This window comes from Haematobia irritans, chromosome 5 (assembly GCF_050003625.1).
Source record: "Haematobia irritans isolate KBUSLIRL chromosome 5, ASM5000362v1, whole genome shotgun sequence".
Lineage (NCBI taxonomy): Eukaryota > Metazoa > Arthropoda > Insecta > Diptera > Muscidae > Haematobia > Haematobia irritans.
In genome coordinates this window covers 81,879,854-81,906,201 of record NC_134401.1, presented here as the reverse complement: position 1 = coordinate 81,906,201, position 26,348 = coordinate 81,879,854, and the positions used below count along the sequence as shown (strand labels likewise).

The window sequence follows — 26,348 nt, the reverse complement described above, 5'->3', positions numbered from 1 at the left end:
CCGAAATACTGATATAAAAATTGAAGAACTAATGCGAATTCTTCAAAAAAATACTTTAAATGACAAACCTATGTAAAGTTGATTACTTCTGATCGGATTTTGCACCCGGAAGTGGTCCAAAAAAATATATATTGCTTTTTTTGCTTCACTTTTTTTGGTGGGTTTAAAAAATTGTCTGAAATACTATGCTGTCTCAAAAACACTATGACGAGAAAACTTACCTTTCTTTATTTTATCCAAATGAAATGAGAGCGAAATAATCCATGAATGATAACTGATGAAGTTTACTTAGAGTTGAATAAAAGTTAATCGCACACATTTGTCACCATTTTCAATTATTAATATTTCTTTTGCTATATGCAGCATACGAATATCTTCTTGCTCTTTATTTGTTATTATTATTTTCTTTTTTCTCAAACTGTTTCAAGTATTCCGAATGAATTCGATATTCTTGGGTATTCTCAATTATTTTCCAATTAATGGCTGAAGTTAATTTGCTTTAATTAACAGCAGGCAATGTGGAACAAAAATCAATCACAAAAGCACGTGCACCGAAATTACGTTAAGCGGAACCAACGAATCAAAGGACATAGCCCACGTTCACCCAAAGCCCCACATGCATACACATACACACACACTGACATGCACATATACTGTGCTACTCAAACAATTCCTATATTCCGTGGGGTGGCTACGACTAAAGACGCACTTAACTTAGGCAAGTAAATCTTTGTGACGACAGAAATGGCAGCAGCAACAGTATTGGACTATAAGCGCAAAAAATCAGGGTTTAAGGGAAGAGGAAATAAATGCGAATATGGCACAGACTCAAACGAAAACCGAATCAAGCGAACTCCGTGTTATACGTAACGCAATGTTTTACGTTCAAACCGCAACTGATGGAAGAAATCTTCGAATGGGCAAAACTCAGTGGTGCCGTTCGACAAGGATGCGACAAGTGTTGTTTGTTTGCCACGATTGTTTGGCTACCACAATGGCACAAGCACACCCAAACACTCTGTTACTCTCACAGGAGACGACGACACACAGTCTGAGCGAACCATAACAATGCCACCCACAACTTTGTAATTCACCCACCCAGAAAGTCCAATGTTGTTGTAATGTTTAGGTGAATTTGTTTTTGCGAACAAGTGGTGGAATTTTGATTTCATTCATGACAGGATACTAATATAACAAAGAAATGTTTGAAGGTTCGATATGACTCTTTGATGCTCTCTCTCTCTGCCGAGGATGAAATTCCACCTGCGCACTTTGTTGCTCTCTTAAGCTCCACAAATAATATTTTGAAATTGTAAGAGATTAAAGACAAGTACTGTAACGGTTTTATGGAATGTTTGAATTCAACAAGTAATCCTCATAGATATATTGAGTGTTGGAGCGCTAAATTAAAAAGGAGAATTGTCCAATTTTATTGGTTTTATTCGAAACTAAATTAAAAGCAAATAACTCCCCGATGCATTGTAAAGAAATTACTTTCGTAGAAACCATTTTTTTAAATGAGCGATCTTTTTAGGCACCCTCTCCATTGAGTGTTTTGGATTTTATTCCAAGAAATAAGGAAATACTTAAGAAAGGTAAAATATATCTTACATTTTTACTACGTAATGACGCTTTGAATAAAGCAAACAGCTGATAGTAAAATAGAATATATATTTCATCAGATTACTCTTGCATATCATTGCACCACGGTGGCTCGCTGTTTAAGATTAGAGGGGTCTTATTTGCTTCATGTGTCGTTGCAGCAATGGGAGCCACCGCGGTGAAATGGTTAGCATGCCCGCCTTGCATACATAGGGTCGTGGGTTCAACCCCAGTTTCGACCGAACTCCAAAAAGTTTTTCAGCGGTGGTTTATCCCCTCCCAGTAACGCTGATGAGATTTCTGCATGTTTCAAATAGAGGTGTGCGTGTGACACGAAATTGTCGTGACACGCGTGAATCACGTGTGTCGTGAATAAAATCTGAAGCAACTCTCGTGAATGTGCGTGAATGGGACTAAAACAAATATGTCGTGTGTGAGTAATAAAATCGGTTCGTGAATGTGAGTGAATAAAATTTCTGCAAAATCACGCTCACGATAACATAAAATCAAGATGTAATTCTTACTCGTATGTTAACTGAAATTGATGCAATTGATGAAGCTGTCGAACTTTATTTTATTTATGAATTTTGTTACCTTTGCTCATTCCTGGTTGGAAAATGTCGCGGATCTCATGAATTTGTCGTGAGTCACTTGAATTGTCATGAATCGTGCATGAGCGTGAGTCTGTAAAAGTTGTTCGCGCGTGAGTACTGCTTTTCTGCTTTCGTGAATGTGCGTGAGTGTGACTACGACACGTCGCACAGTGGTTCCAAATCGCTGTTTTTAGAAATAATTCTGCAACTTTTGAGCGGATAAAGATATCACCATAATTTTTCTGCGCACTTTACTGTATTACTAGTTAGACTCCACGAGCGAAATTTCGAGGAAATCTAGGCAAAACTCTGGCTTCTGCAGCAACACCGGATTTTGCCAATATTTTATATGGCCCCAGCATAAACGTAGGAAGGCCTCTGGGGAGGGGGCTTAGACCCCCAGAAAAATTTTACCCCACCAGAATTTGAAAACCTGTTTGCGACTTTGCCTGTGGTAGCAATTTAAGTTTTAGTTCTTAACATTGTCTTCTAAATTGTAAGTAACCTTCTTTATTATAAGGTGAAATAAAAAATTTTGTGATATTTTCCCGAATAAAAATTTTTATGATTTTTAATGCATTACAATGTTTGTCTGATACATTCGACCTCGAATATTTTCAAAAATTATTGAAATATTAAAATTTTCTAGAATGGATTAAGCATTTTTTTGCGGTAACATTTTAAAAATTTGTACCATTTTATAAAATGTTATACTCTTTTAACCTATCAAAAAAAAAAAAAAAACGTTAAAACTACGAAAAAACGAGTTATAAAAAATGTTATCAAAACAACTTCCTGCGTAGTTAAAATAATTAACTTCTTTGTGAGGACATTTTTGGAAGTGCCTTTAAAACTGTGCCTTAAGAGCAACACCCAAATTTTATTGTGGAAAAAGTGGAGAACTACTTTTAGTTGTTTTTTTATAAATAATTGTCTAGTTATATTGAAGTCTGATTTTCTATTCATTTTTATAAAATAAAACATTAATTGAACCTATAACTTCATCCCCATATTCATAAAAGTTAACGTAAACTTTATACCTACTATTATCATACAAATTCCATCGATAAACTGTCAGTTAATTATTATGAATATAGGCATCAGTCCATTATTTTTTTCTAGGGGGCTATAGCACACCCCCTCCGCCCTAGGAAAATTGTCAAGCTGCACTAATGGGCCCAGAAGCCAAAGTTTTGTTTAGATTTCCTTAAATTTTTTCACGAGGAGTCTAATTAGTAGTACAGTTCAGATTGAGATAGCTCCCATATATATCTATTGTCCGATATACACTTACATGAACACCGGAAACTAAATTTTCACTCCGAGACCACAGTTTTACCCCGAGTTATGAAATTTTGCACAGGTAGCATAATTAACATTCTAGCCAAGTTTGGTTGAAATCGGTTCAGATTTAGATATAGCCCCCATATACACCCAGAGAAATGATTGGTTGGAATTCGATTACGACAACAATTTGAAAGTGGAGACTCACAATTTTTAATTATGTGGAATAATTGTTAGTTATTTCTTTTGTTAGATAGTTTATATAACCAATATAATAGCGGTGTGACCGAAAGTTGGTACAAGTATTGGTCGTTATTTATATATTGAAGTAAGCAACCGTTTCAATTTATTGCACACCGTTGTGCTAACTGACTTCTTTTGCCAATATGCTTCCATGCCCAACTGAAGGTCTGTTTAACAACTAAGTTGGTTGTGTTAACAGATTTGATAGTTATAAAGGGAATTGGTTGCTATGGACTACATATACATATATAACAACAAATATATTGTGTTTTGCCTAATTAATTATCAACTTTAAATTATTTAAATTTTAATTCAATATTTTGATGACGTTTAGTCCAATTTAGAGAACATTCTGTCCATAAAGGATTGCTGTGAGTTATACATATACAGTGAATGGAAAACACAAACGGTCGTCTAACTTTTGTCCACATTTGGCAGGTGTCCAGTTAGAAAACTGTCCACGTTTGGTAGGTGCCGGTTTACAGAGTGGCCAAGTCTGATAGATTTTTTGTATATTTTTAAATTTGGTAGCTGTATTCTTAAGTGGTAAGTAACTTAAACATCAAATTAAATTAATACTCCTCACTCTTTACCTTCTTCCCTCTAGGGATATCTCAACAAATGTGACGACTTCCGATGTAACGACAACATTTCATGATCCATGCCTGAGTTCAGAGTCACGCTGAAAATCGATCCGGTAATTATAAGTATCGCAACTGAAACATTTCCATTCAGTTCTAAGCTTTGTAGGTGTTTCTGATACATTGGCTTTACTTCTGCGACTCAAACCGAATGGTATATGTAATCATGCAAGGCGTGTACTTTTAGACAAATTTTGCCATCAGACCACGATCATGCCAAATTGGATATTAACTCAAAAATTTCGTTAGATATTTTTTTTCTTTCAGGCTTTAAAAGCAAAATATTTTGAGAACTGTCCACCAATAATATTTATGAAATCGGAGATAACAAGTTTAGAAGAATTCTTATAGGCCGAGGACCTCCTTGGGCCTGAAAATTATGCAGATTGGTTTGCAAACATTGCAACTAGCTATTTTGTGAAGTTTCTTTTCCAGTTCAAAAATGTTCTACAGATGACGATTTTTTATTAGCTAATAATCAATACAAAAAAAAAATATTAATATGTAATAAAATTAAGGTTGTCCGAAAAAATAATTAGTTGTTTCAACAAACAAATGAAATTTTATTGGTTGGGATTACCAATTAGAGTGTTAATGTGTTTAACTTTTAGCTATCTAAACAATTTATGTATTGTTGTGCCAGATAAGAATTGGTTGCTCTAACAAATATTGTCGGTTATATTCTGATGGTAGATGGAACCAAATAAATCGGTTGGCAAAAAAATTGGTTGGCACAACAAATTTGTTTTCTGTGTGTATATCTTACGCCCGATATGCACTTATATGCCTCCATAAGTCAGATTTTTTCTCTGAGTTGCTTCAAATTTTGCACAAGAAGTATATTTGATAGTATAGTCAAGTGTGCCGAGTTTGATTTAAATCGGTTTAGATTTAGGTATAGCCCCCATATAAACGTACATTTACAGAAATGCATTATTTGTGACGTTTAGTGCAAGTTTTTTGGCGCATTTGGCTAAGGGTCTAATTATAATACATCGTTCGAATGGTATTTGGAAGAGCTTTATTATAATAATAACTTTTGAACTAATTGTGATATCAGTATGATTTTTATTGATTTTGCAGGGAAAATTGTTTTAAGAAATATTGCTGAATATACCATTCCCAAAATTGGTATCAAAAATCCCCAAAGTGCTGACATATGTTGAACATGTGCTCTTTAAAAGAGCTGGTGGATTTGAAGCCCAATTCATTCTAGATTCAGATACAATTTCGCCGTTAGGAAGTGGCCGGCGAGTCACTATGGTTCTGCTAAAAGATGGTTCAGGAAAATGTATTTCCAATAGTACCCCCAGCGTCTCCTCACAGGATGTTATCGAACGCTGAGCAGAGTTAGTGTATGCTAATACCTTCCGTAGTTTGGAAGCCTCGGACGAGTTTTCAATACTGCTACAGTAATCATTTCAAGAATTGTGCTGAACCCTTCTCAGTTCTTGTTTATACCCTTTCAGATTCATCGTGTAAGCATCCCATTCCACCGTAGCCCTGGCGGGCATTGCCTTGTTAAAGAGTTTCCAACAGGATTTCCTAACATTATCAAAATCTGTATCCGTAACATGGCAGTCGAATTTCGCTCTTTGGCTTCCATTTCAGTGAGATGTTGAAGGCCTTTGTAATTCGCTCCGCCGCGTGTCCGATATGCAGAATATGGAAGTGCACGCTCAAAAATAATCATATTCAGCTTCAAAAATATATATTTTCAGAATTCTTTCAAATATAAAATTGTTTGTACTGTGCAAACATATTATCTTTTATCCTAAGCATATCTGTTTTAAAGCCCCATGTGATTCATTCCTGTTATTAAATATTTGTTTGATTGCTGCAAAATGTCTTAACCCTTGTACTACGTTGGGTATTAGGTCGTATTTTTCATCACCGAATTTCTTACCTTTGGATTATAATTAAAAGTTCTTACTACTCAGCATGAATTTAGCATATGTTACCAATTAATGCACTGAGTGATAGAAATTGTTAATTATATTCGAACAGTAAGGTATGCGGTGTTGAAAAATACGATTTGGGTCATCAAATGACCCCAACGTTGTATAAGAGTTAAATATATTATATTTATACCAATAAAAACAAACAATTTTTAGTTTATTTCAATATTACACCCCAAACATTTCTTTTTGTATACAAAATATGTAAGCCTATAAGTAATCATGGACCTTTATCTTTTAACTTAATCTTTTTTCTCTACCCTCTCTCTCTCTCTCTTTCTCTCAAACATTTGAAAAACAGTCCGTGTAGTACCTCAGCCCGATTCTTATTGTGACAGTCTATAATCCCACACAAAAAAGTAGCAATTAATTTGATTGTCAATACAATTAAAATTATGTTTAAATTTGAGCTAACAACGTAATTTGTAAATACAATTACGATTTTAGTCACTTTAGCAAACATTTTGTTATATCAACAAAAATTTTGTTGAACTTAAAAATTTTCTGTAACAACAATTTATTGTTAGCTCAAAAATTATAATATTATTTTCTGTGCCTTATGTTTATTTTGACCTCGCTCCGAATTTAATGCAGCCGATCATCACAGATTATGTTATTCTGATTAAATTTAACAGTAGTAGAGTTTGGTCCCTATTATTGTTTTTTACAGCTAGCTTGGTACCACTTCTATTTTTCTACTCTCGTTCATTTCAAGAATGGAAGAGCGACCGTTAATGTTAAAATGTTTCAGCAGATACACGAAGCGATGAATTTATTATTTCGTGTAGCTAAATTATTTCTGCCGGTGGCATGCCGTCCGGGAATCGAACACGTCGAAGGTCACTCTTTGGTCAAACTTAGTGAGCCATTTCCATGATTACTATTCGTTGAATATTTTAGATGCAGAAAGCTTGTGGAAATTTGAAACTGAAGCCATAGCTATGGATAGCCGTATATTTATCCAGGGACAGCTGGTCGTAGCACAACCCTTATATAAACCATTATAACTTGATGCCTTTTACAGTCTCTTACTATGTTCAATTAACACCTAAAGCACTTCGTAGTCAATTCGAAATGAGACCATGTGTCTGTTTTTGGTTGGCAATTTAAAAATTATATTACTCAAATATAAACTTTAATTTACTTTAATATGTTAGCCTCGAAAGAGAAAAAGGAAATGACTAATTTTATGGCCAGCATATAAAATCAGAAACGAAATGAATGTTCATTCACCCGCCATAATCGAATATCACTGCATCATTGCCGTCTTCTCCCATCAGAGACAATTGTCCAAATGTCGACTTTTATTATTTTAAATAACTTTAAGTGGTACACGAAGGATCCCATTTGCACAAGAGTGGCCAAAAATGCAAAAGGAGGGTGCTCAAGTGAAGATGGTATTCCTATCGACCTTACGTACTCCAAGGGTGAGGATACCAAAGGACGAAATACGCATGGATGGGGTATAGAAGTAGTAGCTGTGGTGGTGGTGGTGGTGTGATGGCGACAATGACAATTCACCTAACTACCCTTAAATGAACAGGCATTTGTTGATCCTTATGAATAGGCATTAACTGTCAATACCACCAAACCTTGTTGTCGGAGAAGGTGATTGCCAAGAAACTTTAGCTCCGTCCGTCCGTCGATTAACATTTTATTGGCCAATATTGGAAACAGCTTGCCCAACAACGACAGAAACAAAAGTCCCTGCCTGGCCCTAAGGTAATTTCACATTGTTCAACTGCACCAAGGGGGTAAAGAGAAGCATAGCCAATGACCCGTTCAAATGTGTCCTGCCAAATGTATCTGTGGAAAAAGGACATCGATTGTTATTACCATTCACTGAGAAAAGTCTAATATCGTAGTCACTTAGTCTGAATAGCATTGAAAATTGGGTAATGTTGACTGTCAAATCAATTTTAAGGGACAATTGCCAACATTTTTGGTTTAGCAAACAGGGAGATCAGATCAGAGCTCAGGAAAAACTTTTTTATTTGTCGGTTCATATGTTCCACCATCATATAACCAATGCTGGTTGGGGAGTGGGGATAGGGTTAGGGGGAAATTAGAACAATAACTTTTTGGCAAACACACAACTTTTTACATGGCATTGTGGCAGCAAGAACTTAATAAATTTATACCGTACAACTATAAAGATTTTAATCCTCTTTCAGGATTCTAATGTTGAGGATTATAGAAATATAAACGCACACACCTATTTGTATATAAATATTATGTAACACACACATATACGCACATATGAATATATATTTGTGAAAATATGAGCCGTTTACTTTAAAATTTGCTCATATATCCTTATTTTTTGAAGTGAAATGTTGGAGTCAGTGTGGCCGTTTTAGCATTTTTACAGCTAAATTTAGCATTTATTTTTGTATTTAGCCGTAAAATTTTCATTTAGCATTTTTTAGCTTTTTCAATTATAAATGTAGCATTTTTAGTATTAGAGCAAGAAGGCCCTTCATTTTTATGTAATATTCAGAGGACCATCTCCAAACTGATAATTTAGCATATCAATCAACTCAGAAGCAACAAGTATATATGGCCGTAAGTTCGGCCAGGCCGAAGCTTATGTACCCTCCACCATGGATTGCGTAGATACTTCTACTGAAGACTGTCATCCACAATCGAATTACTTGGGTTGCGGTAACACTTGCCGATGGCAAGGTATCTTAAAACTTCCTAACACCGTAATATATAACACATAGTCCATACGTGGTATATATTAAACTAAACAAGTATATACAGTAGTAAATTCGGCCGGGCCGAATTTTAAATACCCACCACCATGAATCAAATATGATAGTTTACTTTGAAAACTCTTCGTCGTAGTGGGTTACTTGATAATATATAGAATTGTAGGGGGTTTGATGACAAATCTTCTCCCAAGGCAGTCAGCTCCCGAAGACAAACTTTAAAGATTCTACCTATGAAGACCAGATAAGATTCTAGATTTATGAGAACCAATTTTGTTTGAGTTTTAGAGAAATTATAAACATATCGTGTATATGATTAAATTACGCCTTGATTTGAAATCTTAAATCTGTAGAGTAAAATCTGGAAATTTTACTTTCAGTTTGAAGCAATTTTCATGATCAGTGCGCCTGCTATTTTAGAGAATTTTAGAATTGAATAAACGATAATACTTTATAAGAAAAGGAAATTTCGTTTGTCTAAAATTTCATTATAAATTACTAATTTCCAGCAAATCGGATAAAAACTATGGATTCTAGAAGCCCAAGAAATAAAGCCGGGAGATCGGTGTATATGGGGGCTATACCAAAACATGGACCGATAGGTACCATTTGCTACTCACATATTTGTGATCTTAAAATACCTCCAGAATTTCAAACAAATCGGCTAGAAAACATAGTCTCTAGACGCCCAAGAAGTAAAAATCGAGATATCAGTCTATATGGGGGTTATACCAAAAAATGGACCGATATACCTCAATTTCGGCACACTTATTTGTGGTCTAAAAATACCTCTAGATTTCGAATTTCAGGCAAATCGAGTAATAAATACAGTTTATAGAAGCTCAAGAATTTCAGGCAAAGCGAATGGTAAATATAGTTTCTAGAAGCCCAAGAAGTAAAATCGGGAGATCGGTCTATATGGGGGCTATACCAAAAAATGGACCGATGGGCACAATTTTCGGCACACATTTTTATGGTCCCAAAAGAACTCTAGATTTTCAATTTCAGGAATATCGGATAGAAAATATAGTTTCTAGAAGCCCAAGAAGCAAAATCGGGAGATCAGTCTCTATGGGGCTTATATACAAAACATGGACCGATGAGCACCATTTTCGGCACACCTTTTTATGGTCCTCAAATACCTCTAGATTTCCAATTTCAGGCAAATCATATTGTAAATATAGTTTCTAGAAGCAAAATCGGGATATCGGTCTATATGGGGGCTATATCAAAACATGGACCGATACGAACCATTTTCGACTCACCTCTTTATGGTCCCAAAATACCTCTAGATTTTCAATTTCATACAAATCGGATAGAAAATACTGTTTCTAGACGCGCAAGAAGCAAAATCGGGAGATCGGTCTATATGGGGGCTATATCAAAACATGGACCGATACGGACTATTTTCGACACACCTCTTCATGGTCCCAAAACACCTCTAGATTTTCAATTTCACACAAATCGGATAGAAAATACTGTTTCTAGACGCCTAAGAAGCAAAATCGGGAGATCGGTCTATATGGGGGCTATACCAAACCATGGACCGATACGGACCATTTTCGACACACCTCTTCATGGTCCCAAAATACCTCCGGATTTCCAATTTCAGGCAAATCTGATAAAAACTACGGTTTTTATAGGCCCAAGACCCCAAATCGGGAGGTCGGTTTATATGGGGACTATATCAAAACTTGGACCGATATAGCCCATCTTCGAACTTGACCTGCCTGCAAACAAAAAACTAATCTGTGCCAAATTTGGGGACGATAGCGCCATTATTGAAGACTGTAGCGTGATTACAAGAGACAGACAGACAGACGGACAGACGGACATGCTTATATCGTCTTAGAATTTCTCCCTGATCAAGAATATATATACTTTATATAGTCGGAAATCGATATTTCGATGTGTTACAAACGGAATGACAAACTTATTATACCCCCGTCACCATTTTATGGTGGTGGGTATAAAAAGGCCGATTAAATACGTATATAATTAAGTTTAAAGTTTAAACTTAATTAAAAACGGACGGACATGCTCAGATCGACTAAGAATTTCACCACGACCCAGAATATATATACTTTATGGGGTCTTAGAGCAATATTTCGATGTGTTACAAACGGAATGACAAAGTTAATATACCCCCATCCGGCTTATGCCGAAATAAATTCATTTGTCTTTGCCTTTGCCACCATCAAATCATCGATTTGAGTGCATTTGGCTGGGTTTATTTTGAGCGTGCTTCCTCTTTTTTCCATTCGTTTTGTTTTGTTATTGTTGGTTTTGTTCTTTAGGCATTGTTTTTGTTTTTTATTTCGTCCATCCAACCATCTTGCAGTCTATAGGGCTTTGCCCAAATAAATTTGACAAACATTCTTTTCCTCTGTTGGTTAAGCTACACTTGTAGTCAATGCATGGTTTTAAGCTGAAATAAGAAATACAATTTTGATAAAATTTTCTATAAAAATAAGATTTTTATAAAAATTTTCTATAGAAATAAAAATTTGGTAGATTTTGGCTCGAGTGGTAACCATGATTATGAACCGATATGGACCAATTTTTGTGTGATTGGGGATCGGCTATATATAACTATAGACCGATATGGACCAATTTAGTATGGTTGTTAGCGGCCATATACTACCACCACGTTCCAAATTTGAAAGATAGAATGAATTTTGCTCCTCCAGAGGGCTCCGGAGATCAAATCTAGGGATCGGCTTATATAAGGGCTATATATAATTATGAACCGATATCACGTTCCAAATTTGAACCGGATCGAATGAATTTTGCTCCTCCAAGAGGCTCCGGAGGTCAAATCTGGAAAACGGTTTATATGGGGGCTACATACAATTATGGACCGATGTGGACAATTTTTGCATGGTTGTGAGAGACCATATACCAAAACCTGGTACCAAACTTCAGCCGGATCGGATGAAATTTGCTTCTCTTTGAGGCTCCTCAAGCCAAATCTGGGGATCGGTTTATATGGGGCTATATATAATTATAGACCGATATGGACCATTTTTGGCATGGTTGTTAGAGACTTTATATCAACATCATGTACCAAATTTCAACAAGGTCGGATGAAATGTGATTCTCTTTGAGGCTCCGCAAGCCAAATTTGGGGATCGGTTTATATGGGGGCTATATATAATTATGGACCGATGTGGACCAATTTTTGCATGGTTTTTAGAGACCATATATTAACTCCATGTACTATATTTCACCTGGATCGGATGAAATATGCTTCTCTTATAGGCTCCGCAAGCCAAATCTGAGGATCGTTTATACGGTGGCTATACGTAAAAGTGGACCGATATGGCCCATTTGCAAATTTGTGCCAAGTTTCAAGTCGATAGCTTGTTTCGTTCGGAAATTAGCGTGATTTCAACAGACGGACGGACATTCTTATATCGACTCAGAATTTCACCACGACCCAGAATATATATACTTTATGGGGTCTTAGACCAATATTTAAAATTGCATCTATAATTTTGGCACTTAAAAATATTTACAAGTTTTTATATTACTTTATTATGAGATATTGCAAATGGGCGATATCGATCCACTTTTACGTATAGCCCCCATATAAACGGACTTCTAGATTTGGCTTGCGGAACCACTAAGAGAATCATATTTCATCCGAATCGGCTGACATTTGGTCCATGATGTAAGTATATTGTCTTTAACAACAATGCAAAAATTGGTTCATATCGGCCCATAATTATATATAGCCCCACACACAAAAAAAAAAATTCTGATTCAATCACCAAATTAATTGATCCAATTAATTTTTTAATTGAAATGTCTTCAATCACGAAAATGATAGTATCAATCACAGTTTTAATTGGGCATAGAAAAAATTCTTGATTAAAAAATTAATTGATTTTTTTCAGCAAATTTCAATTAATTTTTTAATTGATTCAATTAAAAATTTAATTGATGTTGATTGCAAACCTCAAATAATTTATTAATTAAAAAAGGTAACTATTTTTAATTACTTTCTGAATTGGCTTAAATTTTTTATTTGGATTAACAAATGATTGGTTGAAATACATTTTTCATTAAAAATTAAAAAAAAATCAGCACTTTTTATACCCTCCATCATAGGATGGGGGTATATTAACTTTGTCATTCCGTTTGTAACACATCGAAATATTGCTCTAAGACCCCATAAAGTATATATATTCTGGGTCGTGGTGAAATTCTGAGTCGATCTAAGCATGTCCGTCCGTCCGTCCGTCCGTCCGTCTGTTGAAATCACGCTAACTTCCGAACGAAACAAGCTATCGACTTGAAACTTGGCACAAGTAGTTGTTATCGATGTAAAGGGTGATTCTTTTGAGGTTAGGATTTTCATGCATTAGTATTTGACAGATCACGTGGGATTTCAGACATGGTGTCAAAGAGAAAGATGCTCAGTATGCTTTGACATTTCATCATGAATAGACTTACGATCTGCCACAACGTCGAATTTTCAGTGAATGGGCCCTAGAAAAGTTGGCAGAAAATCCGCTTTTTTATCGACAAATTTTGTTCAGCGATGAGGCTCATGTCTGGTTGAATGGCTACGTAAATAAGCAAAATTGCCGCATTTGGAGTGAAGAGCAACCAGAAGCCGTTCAAGAACTGCCCATGCATCCCGAAAAATGCACTGTTTGGTGTGGTTTGTACGCTGGTGGAATCATTGGACCGTATTTTTTGAAAGATGCTGTTGGACGCGACGTTACGGTGAATGGCGATCGCTATCGTTCGATGCTAACAAACTCTTTGTTGCCAAAAATGGAAGAACTGAACTTGGTTGACATGTGGTTTCAACAAGATGGCGCTACATGCCACACAGCTCGCGATTCTATGGCCATATTGAGGGAAAACTTCGGAGAACAATTCATCTCAAGAAATGGACCGGTAAGTTGGCCACCAAGATCATGCGATTTGACGCCTTTAGACTATTTTTTGTGGGGCTACGTCAAGTCTAAAGTCTACAGAAATAAGCCAGCAACTATTCCAGCTTTGGAAGACAACATTTCCGAAGAAATTCGGGCTATTCCGGCCGAAATGCTCGAAAAAGTTGCCCAAAATTGGACTTTCCGAATGGACCACCTAAGACGCAGCCGCGGTCAACATTTAAATGAAATTATCTTCAAAAAGTAAATGTCATGGACCAATCTAACGTTTCAAATAAAGAACCGATGAGATTTTGCAAATTTTATGCGTTTTTTTTAAAAAAAAGTTATCAAGCTCTTAACAAATCACCCTTTAGGTCGGATGGTATTGAAAATGGGCCATATCGGTCCACTTTTACGTATAGCCCCCATATAAAGGGACCCTCAGATTTGGGTTGTGGAGCCTCTAACAGAAGCATATTTCATCCGATCCGGCTGAAATTTGGTACATGGTGTTGATATATGGTCTCTAACAAGCATGCAAAAATTGGTCCATATCGGTTCATAATTATATATAGCCCCCATATAAACCGATCCCCAGATTTGGCTTGTGGAGCCTCTAAGATAAGCACATTTAATCCGATCCGGCTGAAATTTGGTACATGGTGTTAGTATATGGTCTCTAACAATCATGCAAAAATTGGTCGACATCGGTCCATAATTATATATAGCCCCCTGAATGAAACTGCCTCCGTCTTCGTCGAGGTTGATGAATACACTCAATTTATTTTAAATTTTTCATGCTATCTTACAAAATATTTCTTAACCTATCGTCACAACAACTTATCCCCTAAATCATATACAAATAGAAACCCATTATAGATAACATTGATCTCTTCTCAAGTGACTCTGTCTTTGTGGGTGTCATAAAATTCATATGTTTATCTCTACTCTGAAAATCCCATGCATTAAACTCAAAATAAGTAACACACTAATAACAGAGTATACCACACAAACAGAAACATCTAAATACAATTGATAGGTTATCAACAATGTTCAACTAATATCCACGATTCTACCCAGCTATGGACATATCTGATTTTCCTTCGAGAGCAACATATGTTAACTTACGATAAATGATGTTTGAGAAATTCAAACATTCTGCGCGGCCCCAAAGTGGAATGTACATCGTCCTCTAAGAACCGTTTAGGGTAAGTGGTGTGAAAGATGTGTCATCTATAAAAGGATCGTATTCTTCTTTGAGTTCAGTGTTGTTGCATCACTTCTTCCTTATATTCAGGACTCGTGTCCTTGCCCGTTGACTTGAGCCTTCCCATTTAATATGGTTCTTGAATATACGTCTTACAAAGTGCTGGTCATTCGTATTAGTTGATGAGTAGTTCTCCACACAAACGTTGTCCCTTACCACGTTTTCGTTTTCTGTAATACCTTCACATTTTTTATCTCTTTTTATCGTAGTGGTGGCTACAATTTTTTCATCACTCCTATCGTTTGCTGAAATGGATCCAGATAATATCCATCCTAGCTTTGTTTCCTGCGCCAGCAATTTATCTGTTTTGAGAATACCTTGTTGAATAATTTCATGATAGACGTCACTCCCAATCAACACATCTATTCTGTCTGATGACGCAAAGTCTGGATCTGCAAGAGTAATGTTATCCCAATTATCAATATTGTACTCACACGTGGGATCTTGTTGTACGGAAGCCAGTTTAGGAAGCACGATTGCTTCTATGTTCAAAACATAGTCACTGATGAACCGTGGTTTGACATCAATATTGACTTTAGATTTCGCTTTGCCGGCTATTACTCCCCCAAGTCCCTGTAGAGTTACATCGGTTTTTAGTTTTGGGAGTTGCAGAATGTTTACGGCTTCCTCACTTATTAATGAGGTTTGCGCGCAGGGATCGATCAACGCTCTCAAAGTTATGAATCCGTTCTGATTCGATTTTACACGTATCTGTGCGGTTGCAATTAAAACGTGATGTGCTTCATTCAATGCTGTCAAAGTCGTTTCGCTGCTATCTTCAAAAGTCTCGGATTTATTAATATGTAGACTTGTGTGATGTAGCCCTTTGCATGTATAGCAACTTATTTTGCTCCTACATCTTCTTGTGGCTTTGTGAACCAAGCAATTACGGCATATCTCGTTCTTATTTACCCATTCTATTCTCTCCTGAACCCTTAAAGTGGCATATTCCCTGCATTGGAACGTTTTATGTCCTGCCTTCCTACAATAACCGCACTTAAATTTGTTATCGTACTCAGTAGCTGCCGCAGGTTTAAACCTGAATTGCTTCAGTGATTTGCTTCTCTCATCTGTTGTCCATACTGATTTTAATATTTGGTATCGTTGCTGCAGGAATTTTAGAATGTCACCAATGTCCTGAATTTCCGTAGATTTTTGTATTGTCTGCTCGTATTGCAGACGTGTTTCCACATCCAATTTTCGTAATATCATATGCGCAAGAATCGGATACGCATCTTCTAATTTCAAATTCATCGATTTGATGCCTTCAATGCACTCAATCGATGCATCCAGTAGTTGCTTAATACTGGCAGTTGATGACGAATTTATGTTCGGTTGATCTATAAGCTTGTCCAAATAATGGTTGAAAAGGTTCCGTTTGTTGTCGTACCTTTGTTGCAAAGTTTCTACCGCTGTTTTATATCCGGTACTAGACAACGGCATGTTTCGGATCAGTTGCAATGCGTCTCCTTTCAATGCAGTTTTTAACCGAAACATCCTCTCCTGGCCAGATGAATTCTCATCTTCGTGTATCAGAGCCCGGAATAGTCCATAGAATGTATTCCAGTCTTCCAGGCGTCCACTAAACTCCGGAATTCTTATTTTTTCTAACTTGATGGTCTTCTTGTCCGTTGATTCTAAAGCCATGGATGTTTCCATTATTTTCTCCTGCTCCTCATTCAAATCAGAGACTGCTTGCTCCCATTGGTCTTCCGTAAAATCGTTGACATCTCCTTCTTTCACCATTTCCGTATGAATATCACGGAGCCTCCTCATTTGATCTTCCAACCTCTCGTACTTTTTTTGTAAGTAGTATTTATCTCTTACGTTCTGTCCCTGTTTCATCATAGAATTCAATGCGGCCAGATTTACATTAAACGCATTTTCGAGCGATCTCATTTCCTGCTTCCCATTTCTTTTAATACTTTATTCAACATAATTAAATTCGATGCTCATTCGTCGCGGAATGCCTCTACTCTTCAATCTGTTTTCGCAAGTACTTCTTGTCGTCGTTTTTTCTTTCGCTCGTCTCTTCGATCTATTTCTTCTGGTTTGCTCTTCTCGTCCTATGCTTTATTCGCTTAGTTTCATTATCATTTTCGTTGAAAATTCGTTCCTTTTTTCCCACGTAGTTTGGGTTTTCGCTTCGTCGTAATCTTTTTCTCCTCCGTTATTTTCTTCGGCTTGTTAAATCATCTCCTTTTCGTCTTTTTCCTCGTTCGTTCTTCCAACGTTTTCTACGTAGCAGGATTTCTTTTTCTGCTTAATTCTACTCTTTGATGTAGAACACCTTTCGCTGGTTCATTCTTTTTTAAGAAAGGTTCGAAGGACCAAAAATGAATGAAACTGCCTCCGTCTTCGTCGAGGTTGATGAATACACTCAATTTATTTTAAATTTTTCATGCTATCTTACAAAATATTTCTTAACCTATCGTCACAACAACTTATCCCCTGAATCATATACAAATAGAAACCCATTATAGATAACATTGATCTCTTCTCAAGTGACTCTGTCTTTGTGGGTGTCATAAAATTCATATGTTTATCTCTACTCTGAAAATCCCATGCATTAAACTCAAAATAAGTAACACACTAATAACAGAGTATACCACACAAACAGAAACATCTAAATACAATTGATAGGTTATCAACAATGTTCAACTAATATCCACGATTCTACCCAGCTATGGACATATCTGATTTTCCTTCGAGAGCAACATATGTTTACTTACGATAAATGATGTTTGAGAAATTCAAACACCCCCATATAAACCGATCCCCAGATTTGGCTTGCGGAGCCTCAAAGAGAAGCAAATTTCATCCGATCCGGCTGAAATTTGGTACATGATGTTGGTATATGGTCTCTAACAACCATGCAAAAATTGGTCCACATCGGTCCATAATTATATATAGCCCCCATATAAACCGATCCCCAGATTTGGTTTGTGGAGCCTCTAAGAGAAGCATATTTCATCCGATCCGGCTGAAATTTGGTACATGGTGTTGGTGTATAGTCTCTAACAACCGTGCAAAAATTGGTCCATATCGGTCCATAATTATATATAGCCCCCATATAAACCGATCCCCAGATTTGGCTTGTGGAGCCTCTAAGAGAAGCATATTTCATCCGATCCGGCTGAAATTTGGTACATGGTGTTGGTATATGGTATCTAACAATCATGCAAAAATTGGTCCACATCGGTCCATAATTATATATAGCCCCCATATAAACCGATCTCCAGATTTGGCTTGCGAAGCCTCAAAGAGAAGTAAATTGCATCCGATCCAGCTGACATTTGGTACATGGTATTGGTATATGGTCTCTAGCAACCGTGCAGAAATTGGTCCACATCGGTCCATAATTAAATATAGCGCACATATAAACCGATCCCCAGATTTGGGTTGCGGAGCCTCTAAGAGAAGCAAATTTCATCCGATCCGGCTGAAATTTGGTACATGGTATTGGTATATGGTCTCTAGCAACCGTGCAAAAATTGGTCCATATCGGTCCATAATTATATATAGCCCCCATATAAAACGTTCTCCAGATTTGACCTCCGGAGCCTCTTGGAGGAGCAAAATTCATCCGATCCGGTTCAAATTAGGAATGTGGTGTTAGTATATGGTCGCTAACAACCATACCAAAATTGGTCCAATCACACAAAAATTGGTCCATATCGGTTCATAATCATGGTTGCCACTCGAGCCAAAAATAATCTACCAAGATTTTATTTCTATAGAAAATTTTGTCAAAAGTTTATTTCTATAGAAAATTTTGTTAAAATTTTATTTCTGTAGACATTTTTGTCAAAATTTTCTTTCTATAGAAAATTTTGTGAAAATTTTTATACCCTCCATCATAGGATGGGGGTATATTAACTTTGTCATTCCGTTTGTAACACATCGAAATATTGCTCTAAGACCCCATAAAGTATATATATTCTGGGTCGTGGTGAAATTCTGAGTCGATCTAAGCATGTCCGTCCGTCCGTCCGTCCGTCCGTCTGTTGAAATCACGCTAACTTCCGAACGAAACAAGCTATCGACTTGAAACTTGGCACAAGTAGTTGTTATCGATGTAGGTCGGATGGTATTGAAAATGGGCCATATCGGTCCACTTTTACGTATAGCCCCCATATAAAGGGACCCTCAGATTTGGCTTGTGGAGCCTCTAACAGAAGCAAATTTCATCCGATCCGGCTGAAATTTGGTACATGGTGTTGGTATATGGTCTCTAACAACCATGCAAAAATTGGTCCATATCGGTCCATAATTATATATAGCCCCCATATAAACCGATCTCCAGATTTGGCTTGTGGAGCCTCTAAGAGAAGCATATTTAATCCGATCGGGCTGAAATTTGGTACATGGTGTTAGTATATGGTCTCTAACAATCATGCAAAAATTGGTCGACATCGGTCCATAATTATATATAGCCCCCATATAAACCGATCTCCAGATTTGGCTTGCGAAGCCTCAAAGAGAAGCAAATTGCATCTGATCCGACTGAAATTTGGTACATGGTATTGGTTATGGTCTCTAGCAACCGTGCAAAAATTGGTCCACATCGGTCCATAATTATATATAGCGCACATATAAACCGATCCCCAGATTTGGGTTGCGGAGCCTCTAAGAGAAGCAAATTTCATCTGATCCGGCTGAAATTTGGTACATGGTATTGGTATATGGTCTCTAGCAACCGTTCAAAAATTGGTCCATATCGGTCCATAATTATATATAGCCCCCATATAAAATGTTCTCCAGATTTGACCTCCGGAGCCTCTTGGAGGAGCAAAATTCATCCGATCCGGTTCAAATTAGGAACGTGGTGTTAGTATATGGTCGCTAACAACCATACCAAAATTGGTCCAATCACACAAAAATTGGTCCAATCACACAAAAATTGGTCCATATCGGTTCATAATCATGGTTGCCACTAGAGCCAAAAATAATCTACCAAAATTTTATTTCTATAGAAAATTTTGTCAAAATTTTATTTCTATAGAAAATTTTGTTAAAATTTTATTCGGTTCATAATAAAATTTTCATCATTGTCAAAATTTTATTTCTATAGAAAATTTTGTTCAAAAGTTTATTTCTATAGAAAATGTTTTTAAAATTTTATTTCTGTAGACATTTTTGTGAAAATTTTCTTTTATAGAAATCGAGCCAAAAATAATCTACCAAGATTTTATTTCTATAACAAATTTTGTCAAAAGTTTATTTCTATAGAAAATTTTGTTAAAATTTTATTTCTGTAGACATTTTTGTCAAAATTTTCTTTCTATAGAAAATTTTGTTAAAATTTTATTTCTATAGAAAATTTTGTTAAAATTTTATTTCTGTAGAAAATTTTGTCAAAATTTTATGTCTACTTTGTCAAACTGAATTATACACGTATTGGATCGATCTTTTTTGATTTAATATATACCACGTATGGACTTACATACAATTTAGAAGATGGTGTTAGGAGGTTTTAAGATACCTTGCCATCGGCAAGCGTTACCGCAACTTAAGTAATTCGATTGTGGGTGGCAGTGTTTAGAAGAAGTTTCTACGCAATCCATGATGGAGGGTACATAAGCTTCGGCCTGGCCGAACTTACGGCCGTATATACTTGTTATTTCTATAGAAAATTTTGTGAAAATTTTATTTCTATAGAAAATTTTGTTAAAATTTTATTTCTGTAGAAAATTTTGTCAAAATTTTATGTCTACTTTGTCAAACTGAATTATATACGTATTGGATCGATCTTTTTTGATTTAATATATACCACGTATGGACTGACATACAATTTAGAAGATGGTGTTAGGAGGTTATAAGATACCTTGCCATCGGCAAGCGTTACCGCAACTTAAGTAATTCGATTGTGGGTGGCAGAGTTTAGAAAAAGTTTCTACGCAATCCATGATGGAGGGTACATAAGCTTCGGCCTGGCCGAACTTACGGCCGTATATACTTGTTTTAACTGAATTAGTCTTCCGAATTTGATTAAAAAGTTAATTGTATCAATTAATTTTTTAATTAAAAATTTTAAAATGTTCAATCATTGACTTAATTAACTTAATTTTCTATCATGATTAAAAAGTTAATTGTATCAATTAATTTATTAATTGAAAAAATATTCAACTTCAATTAACTTTTTAATTTGAAATATTTTGGTGATATTTTTTTCTGTGCATATAAACCGGTCCCCAGATTTGGCTTGCGGATCATCTAAGAGAAGCAAATTTCATCCGATCCGGTTGAAATTTGGTACGTGGTGTTGGTATATGGTCTCTAGCAACCACACAAAAATTGGTCCCTATCGGTCCGTAATTATATGTAGCTCCATATAAATCGATCCCCAAATTGAACCTCTTTGAGGAACAAAATTCATCCAATTCGGTTGAAATTTGGTACATTGCGCCAGTATATGGCCGCTAACAACCATGCAAATATTGGTCTATAGTTATATATATCCGATCACAAATCACACAAAAATTGGTCCATATCGGTTCATAATCATGGTTGCCACTCGAGCCAAAAATAATTTACCAAAATTTAATTTCTATAGAAAATTTTGTATAATTTTTTTCTACAGAAAATGTTGTCAAAATTTTATTTCTATAGAACATTTTGTAAAAAAAAATTATTTCTATAGAAAACAAAATTTTATTTCTATAGAATATTTTGTAAAAAATTTTATTTCTATACAAAATTTTGGAAAAATTTTATTTATACGGGTATAGAAAATTTTGTCAAACTTTTATTTCTATAGAAAATTTATGAAGTACCTTTTAGTTGTAGGGAAATTTTTTGCAAAATCTACCAAAACGTCAAGAATTCAAAAGTTTATTTCTATAGAACATTTTGTCAAAATTTATGAAGAACCTCTTAGTTGGAGAGAAATATTTTGCAAAAACTACCAAAACGTCAATTCTGGCTCTCTAATTACCGCGTAAAAGTTCATATCGGTTCGTAATTATTTGTAGACTTCCGTATATAAAGCGGCCAAGAACTGAATTACATACGTATTTAATCGGCCTTTTTATACCCTGCTCCACACTGTGGAACAGGGTATTATAAGTTAGTGCATATGTTTGCAACACCCAGAAGGAGACGAGATAGACACATGGTGTCTTTGGCAAAAATGCTCAGGGTGGGTTCCTGAGTCGATATAGCGATGTCCGTCTGTCCGTCTGTCCGTCTGTCCGTGAACACATTTTTGTAATCAAAGTCTAGGTCGCAGTTTTAGTCCAATCGACTTCAAATTTGGCACAAGTATGTGTTTTGGCTCAGAATATATCCCTATTGATTTTGGAAGAAATCGGTTCAGATTTAGATATAGCTCCCATATATATCTTTCGCCCGATATGGACTAATATGGACCCAGCAGCCAGAGTTTTATACCGATTTGCTTGAAATTTTGTATTAGCATAACACTTAGTCGTATAGTCAAGTGTGCAAAATTTAATTGAAATCGGTTCAGATTTAGATATAGCTCCCATATATATCTTTCGCCCGATATGGACTAATATAGTCCTAAAAGCTAGAGTTTTGACCCAATTTGGTTGAAATTTTGCACAGGGAGTAGATTTAGCATTCTAGCTACGCGTGCCAAATTTGATTGAAATCGGTTCAGATTTATATATAGCTCCCATATATAGCTTTCGCCCGATTTACACTCATATGACCACAGAGGCCAATTTTTTGCTCCGATTTAGTTGAAATTTTGCACAGGGAGTAGAATTTGCATTGTAGCTATGTGTGCCAAATGTGGTTGAAATCGGTTCAGATTTAGATATAGCTCCCATATATATCTTTCGCCCGATATGGACTAATATGGTCCTAAAAGCTAGAGTTTTGACCCAATTTGGTTGAAATTTTGCACAGGGAGTAGATTTAGCATTCTAGCTATGCGTGCCAAATTTGATTGAAATCGGTTCAGATTTATATATAGCTCCCATATATAGCTTTCGCCCGATTTACACTCATATGACCACAGAGGCCAATTTTTTGCTCCGATTTAGTTGAAATTTTGCACAGGGAGTAGAATTTGCATTGTAGCTATGTGTGCCAAATGTGGTTGAAATCGGTTCAGATTTAGATATAGCTCCCATATATATCTTTCGCCCGATATGGACTTATATGGTCCTAAAAGCTAGAGTTTTGACCCAATTTGGTTGAAATTTTGCACAGGGATTAGATTTAGCATTCTAGCTATGCGTGCCAAATTTGATTGAAATCGGTTCAGATTTATATATAGCTCCCATATATAGCTTTCGCCCGATTTACACTCATATGACCACAGAGGCCAATTTTTTGCTCCGATTTAGTTGAAATTTTGCACAGGGAGTAGAATTTGCATTGTAGCTATGTGTGCCAAATGTGGTTGAAATCGGTTCAGATTTAGATATAGCTCCCATATATATCTTTCGCCCGATATGGACTAATATGGACCCAGCAGCCAGAGTTTTATACCGATTTGCTTGAAATTTTGTATTAGCATAACACTTAGTCGTATAGTCATGTGTGCCAAATTTGATTGAAATCGGTTCAGATTTAGATATAGCTCCCATATATATCTTTCCCCCGATATAGACTAATATGGTCCTAAAAGCTAGAGTTTTTGCCTAATTTGGTTGAAATTTTGCACAGGGAGTAGATTTAGCATTCTAGCTATGCGTGCCAAATTTGATTGAAATCGGTTCAGATTTATATATAGCTCCCATATATAGCTTTCGCCCGATTTACACTCATATGACCACAGAGGCCAATTTTTTGCTCCGATTTAGTTGAAATTTTTCACATGGAGTAGAATTAGCATTGTAGCTATGCCTGCCAAATTTGGTTGAAATCGGTTAAGATTTAGAGATAGCTCCCATATATATGTTTTGGAAGAAATCGGTTCAGATTTAGATATAGCTCCCATATATATATTTCGCCCGATATGGACTTATATGGCCACAGAAGCCAGAGTTTTACCCTAATTTGCTTAAAATTTTGCACAAGAAGAACAATTAGTACTATAGTCAAGTGTGCCAAATTTTATTGAAATCGGTTCAGATTAAGATATAGCTCCCATATATATCTTTCGCCCGATATGCACTAATATGGACCCAGCAGCCAGAGTTTTATACGGATTTGCTTGAAATTTTGTATTGGCATAACACTTGGTCGTATAGTCAAGTGTGCAAAACTTGATTGAAATCGGTTCAGATTTAGATATAGCTCCCATATATATCTTTCGCCCGATATGGACTTATATGGCCCCAGAAGCCAGTTTTTTGGCCAAATTTGGTTGAAATTTTGCACTAGGAGTACAATTAGTAGTATAGTCAAGTGTGCAAAATTTGATTGAAATCGGTTCAGATTTAGATATAGTTCCCATATATATCTTTCGCCCGATATGGACTAATATGGTCCTAAAAGCTAGAGTTTTGACCCAATTTGGTTGAAATTTTGCACAGGGAGTAGATTTAGCATTCTAGCTATGCGTGCCAAAATTGGTTGAAATCGATTCAGATTTAGATATAGCTCCCATATATAGCTTTCGCCCGATTTACACTCATATGACCACAGAGGCCAATTTTTGCTCCGATTTAGTTGAAATTTTGCACAAGGAGTAGATTTAGCATTGTAGCTATGTGTGCCAAATTTGGTTGAAATCGATTCAGATTTAGATATAGCTCCCATATATATCTTTCGCCCGATATGCACTTATATTGACCCAGAAGCCAGAGATTTATCGTTATTATAGCTTGAAATTTTGCACAAGGAGCACAATTGGTAGTATAGTCATGTGTGCCAAATTTAATTGAAATCGGTTCAGATTTAGATATAGCTTCGATATATATTTTTCGCCCGATATGGACTTATATGGCCCCAGAAGCCCGAGTTTTGCCCAATTTGGTTGAAATTTTGCACAGGGAGTAGATTTAGCATTCTAGCCATGCGTGCCAAATTTGATAGAAATCGGTTCAGATTTAGATATAGCTCCCATATATAGCTTTCGCCCGATTTACACTCATATGACCACAGAGGCCAATTTTTTGCTCCGATTTAGTTGAAATTTTGCACATGGAGTAGAATTAGCATTGTAGCTATGCCTGCCAAATTTGGTTGAAATCGGTTAAGATTTAGATATAGCTCCCATATATATGTTTTTCTGATTTCGACAAAAATGGTCAAAATACCAACATTTTCCTTGTAAAATCGCCACTGCTTAGTCGAAAAGTTGTAAAACTGACTCTAATTTTCCTAAACTTGTAATACATATATATCGAGCGATAAATCATAAATAAACTTTTGCGAAGTTTCCTTAAAATTGCTTCAGATTTAAATGTTTCCCATATTTTATTACTAAAATTGTGTTCCACTCTAGTGCATTAGCCAACTTAAATTTTGAGTCTATAGATTTTGTAAAAGTCTATCAAATTCTGTCCAAATCTAGTGATATTTAAATGTATGTATTTGGGACGAACCTTTATATAGCACCCAACACATTTGACGGGTGTGATATGGTATCGAAAATTTAGATCTACAAAGTGGTGCAGGGTATAATATAGTCGGTCCCGCCCGACTTTAGACTTTCCTTACTTGTTTTTGTTTAATATATACCAAGGGGTATTTATATTAACTAACTTACAATTAAGATGGCGGTGTTAAGAAGTTTTAAGTTACCTCGACAAGTGTTGCCGCAACCCAAGTAATTCGATTGTGGATGACAGTCTTTAGTAGAAGTTTCTACGCAGTCCATGGTGGAGGGTACGTAAGATTCGGCCTGGCCGAAATTAAGGCAGTATATACGTGTTTTACTTGCAGCATACTCTCTCGATCCCTCTTTCTAAACACATATATGTTTATAGGCAATTTCTAAATTAATATATGTTTTCCACACATATTTAAAAAAAATGTATGTCCCAAATATAATATGTTCTAACATATTAACATGTATGCCATAAACATGTTATGCTAGTTTATGAACATTATATGCTTGCACCTAAAAATAATAAGCTAAAAATTTTAGTTCCAAGCATATAATTACACCAAAAAAGTAGTGAAAATGTTCTTTTTGGATCCGGAAGCAGTGCAAAATTGGCGCATAAGCGTTGAATTAAGCATGAATCAAGCTTGTCATAGGACGGATGTTCACCATTTCAACAACCGTTG

General features: G+C 35.9%; 2 protein-coding genes across 3 annotated transcripts in view; both read right to left on the bottom strand.

Annotated features, from left to right (window-relative positions):
• The window catches only part of esn (espinas), a 348,528-nt gene that overhangs the window by 243,419 nt on the left and 78,761 nt on the right, over positions 1–26,348 (bottom strand). The window contains exon 1 of one of the 2 annotated variants that reach the window (XM_075312339.1): positions 222–551. The exons of the other annotated variant lie outside the window; for it this stretch is intronic. The gene's annotated coding sequence lies outside the window, so the exon portion shown is untranslated. Of the gene's footprint in view, positions 1–221; positions 552–26,348 lie in introns of those variants that run through there. 2 annotated transcript variants of the gene reach the window in all.
• Positions 15,204–17,093, bottom strand: LOC142239888 (uncharacterized). The gene has a single exon (XM_075311634.1). It carries the CDS (start codon positions 17,091–17,093, stop codon positions 15,204–15,206), a length of 1,890 nt encoding a protein of 629 aa, XP_075167749.1.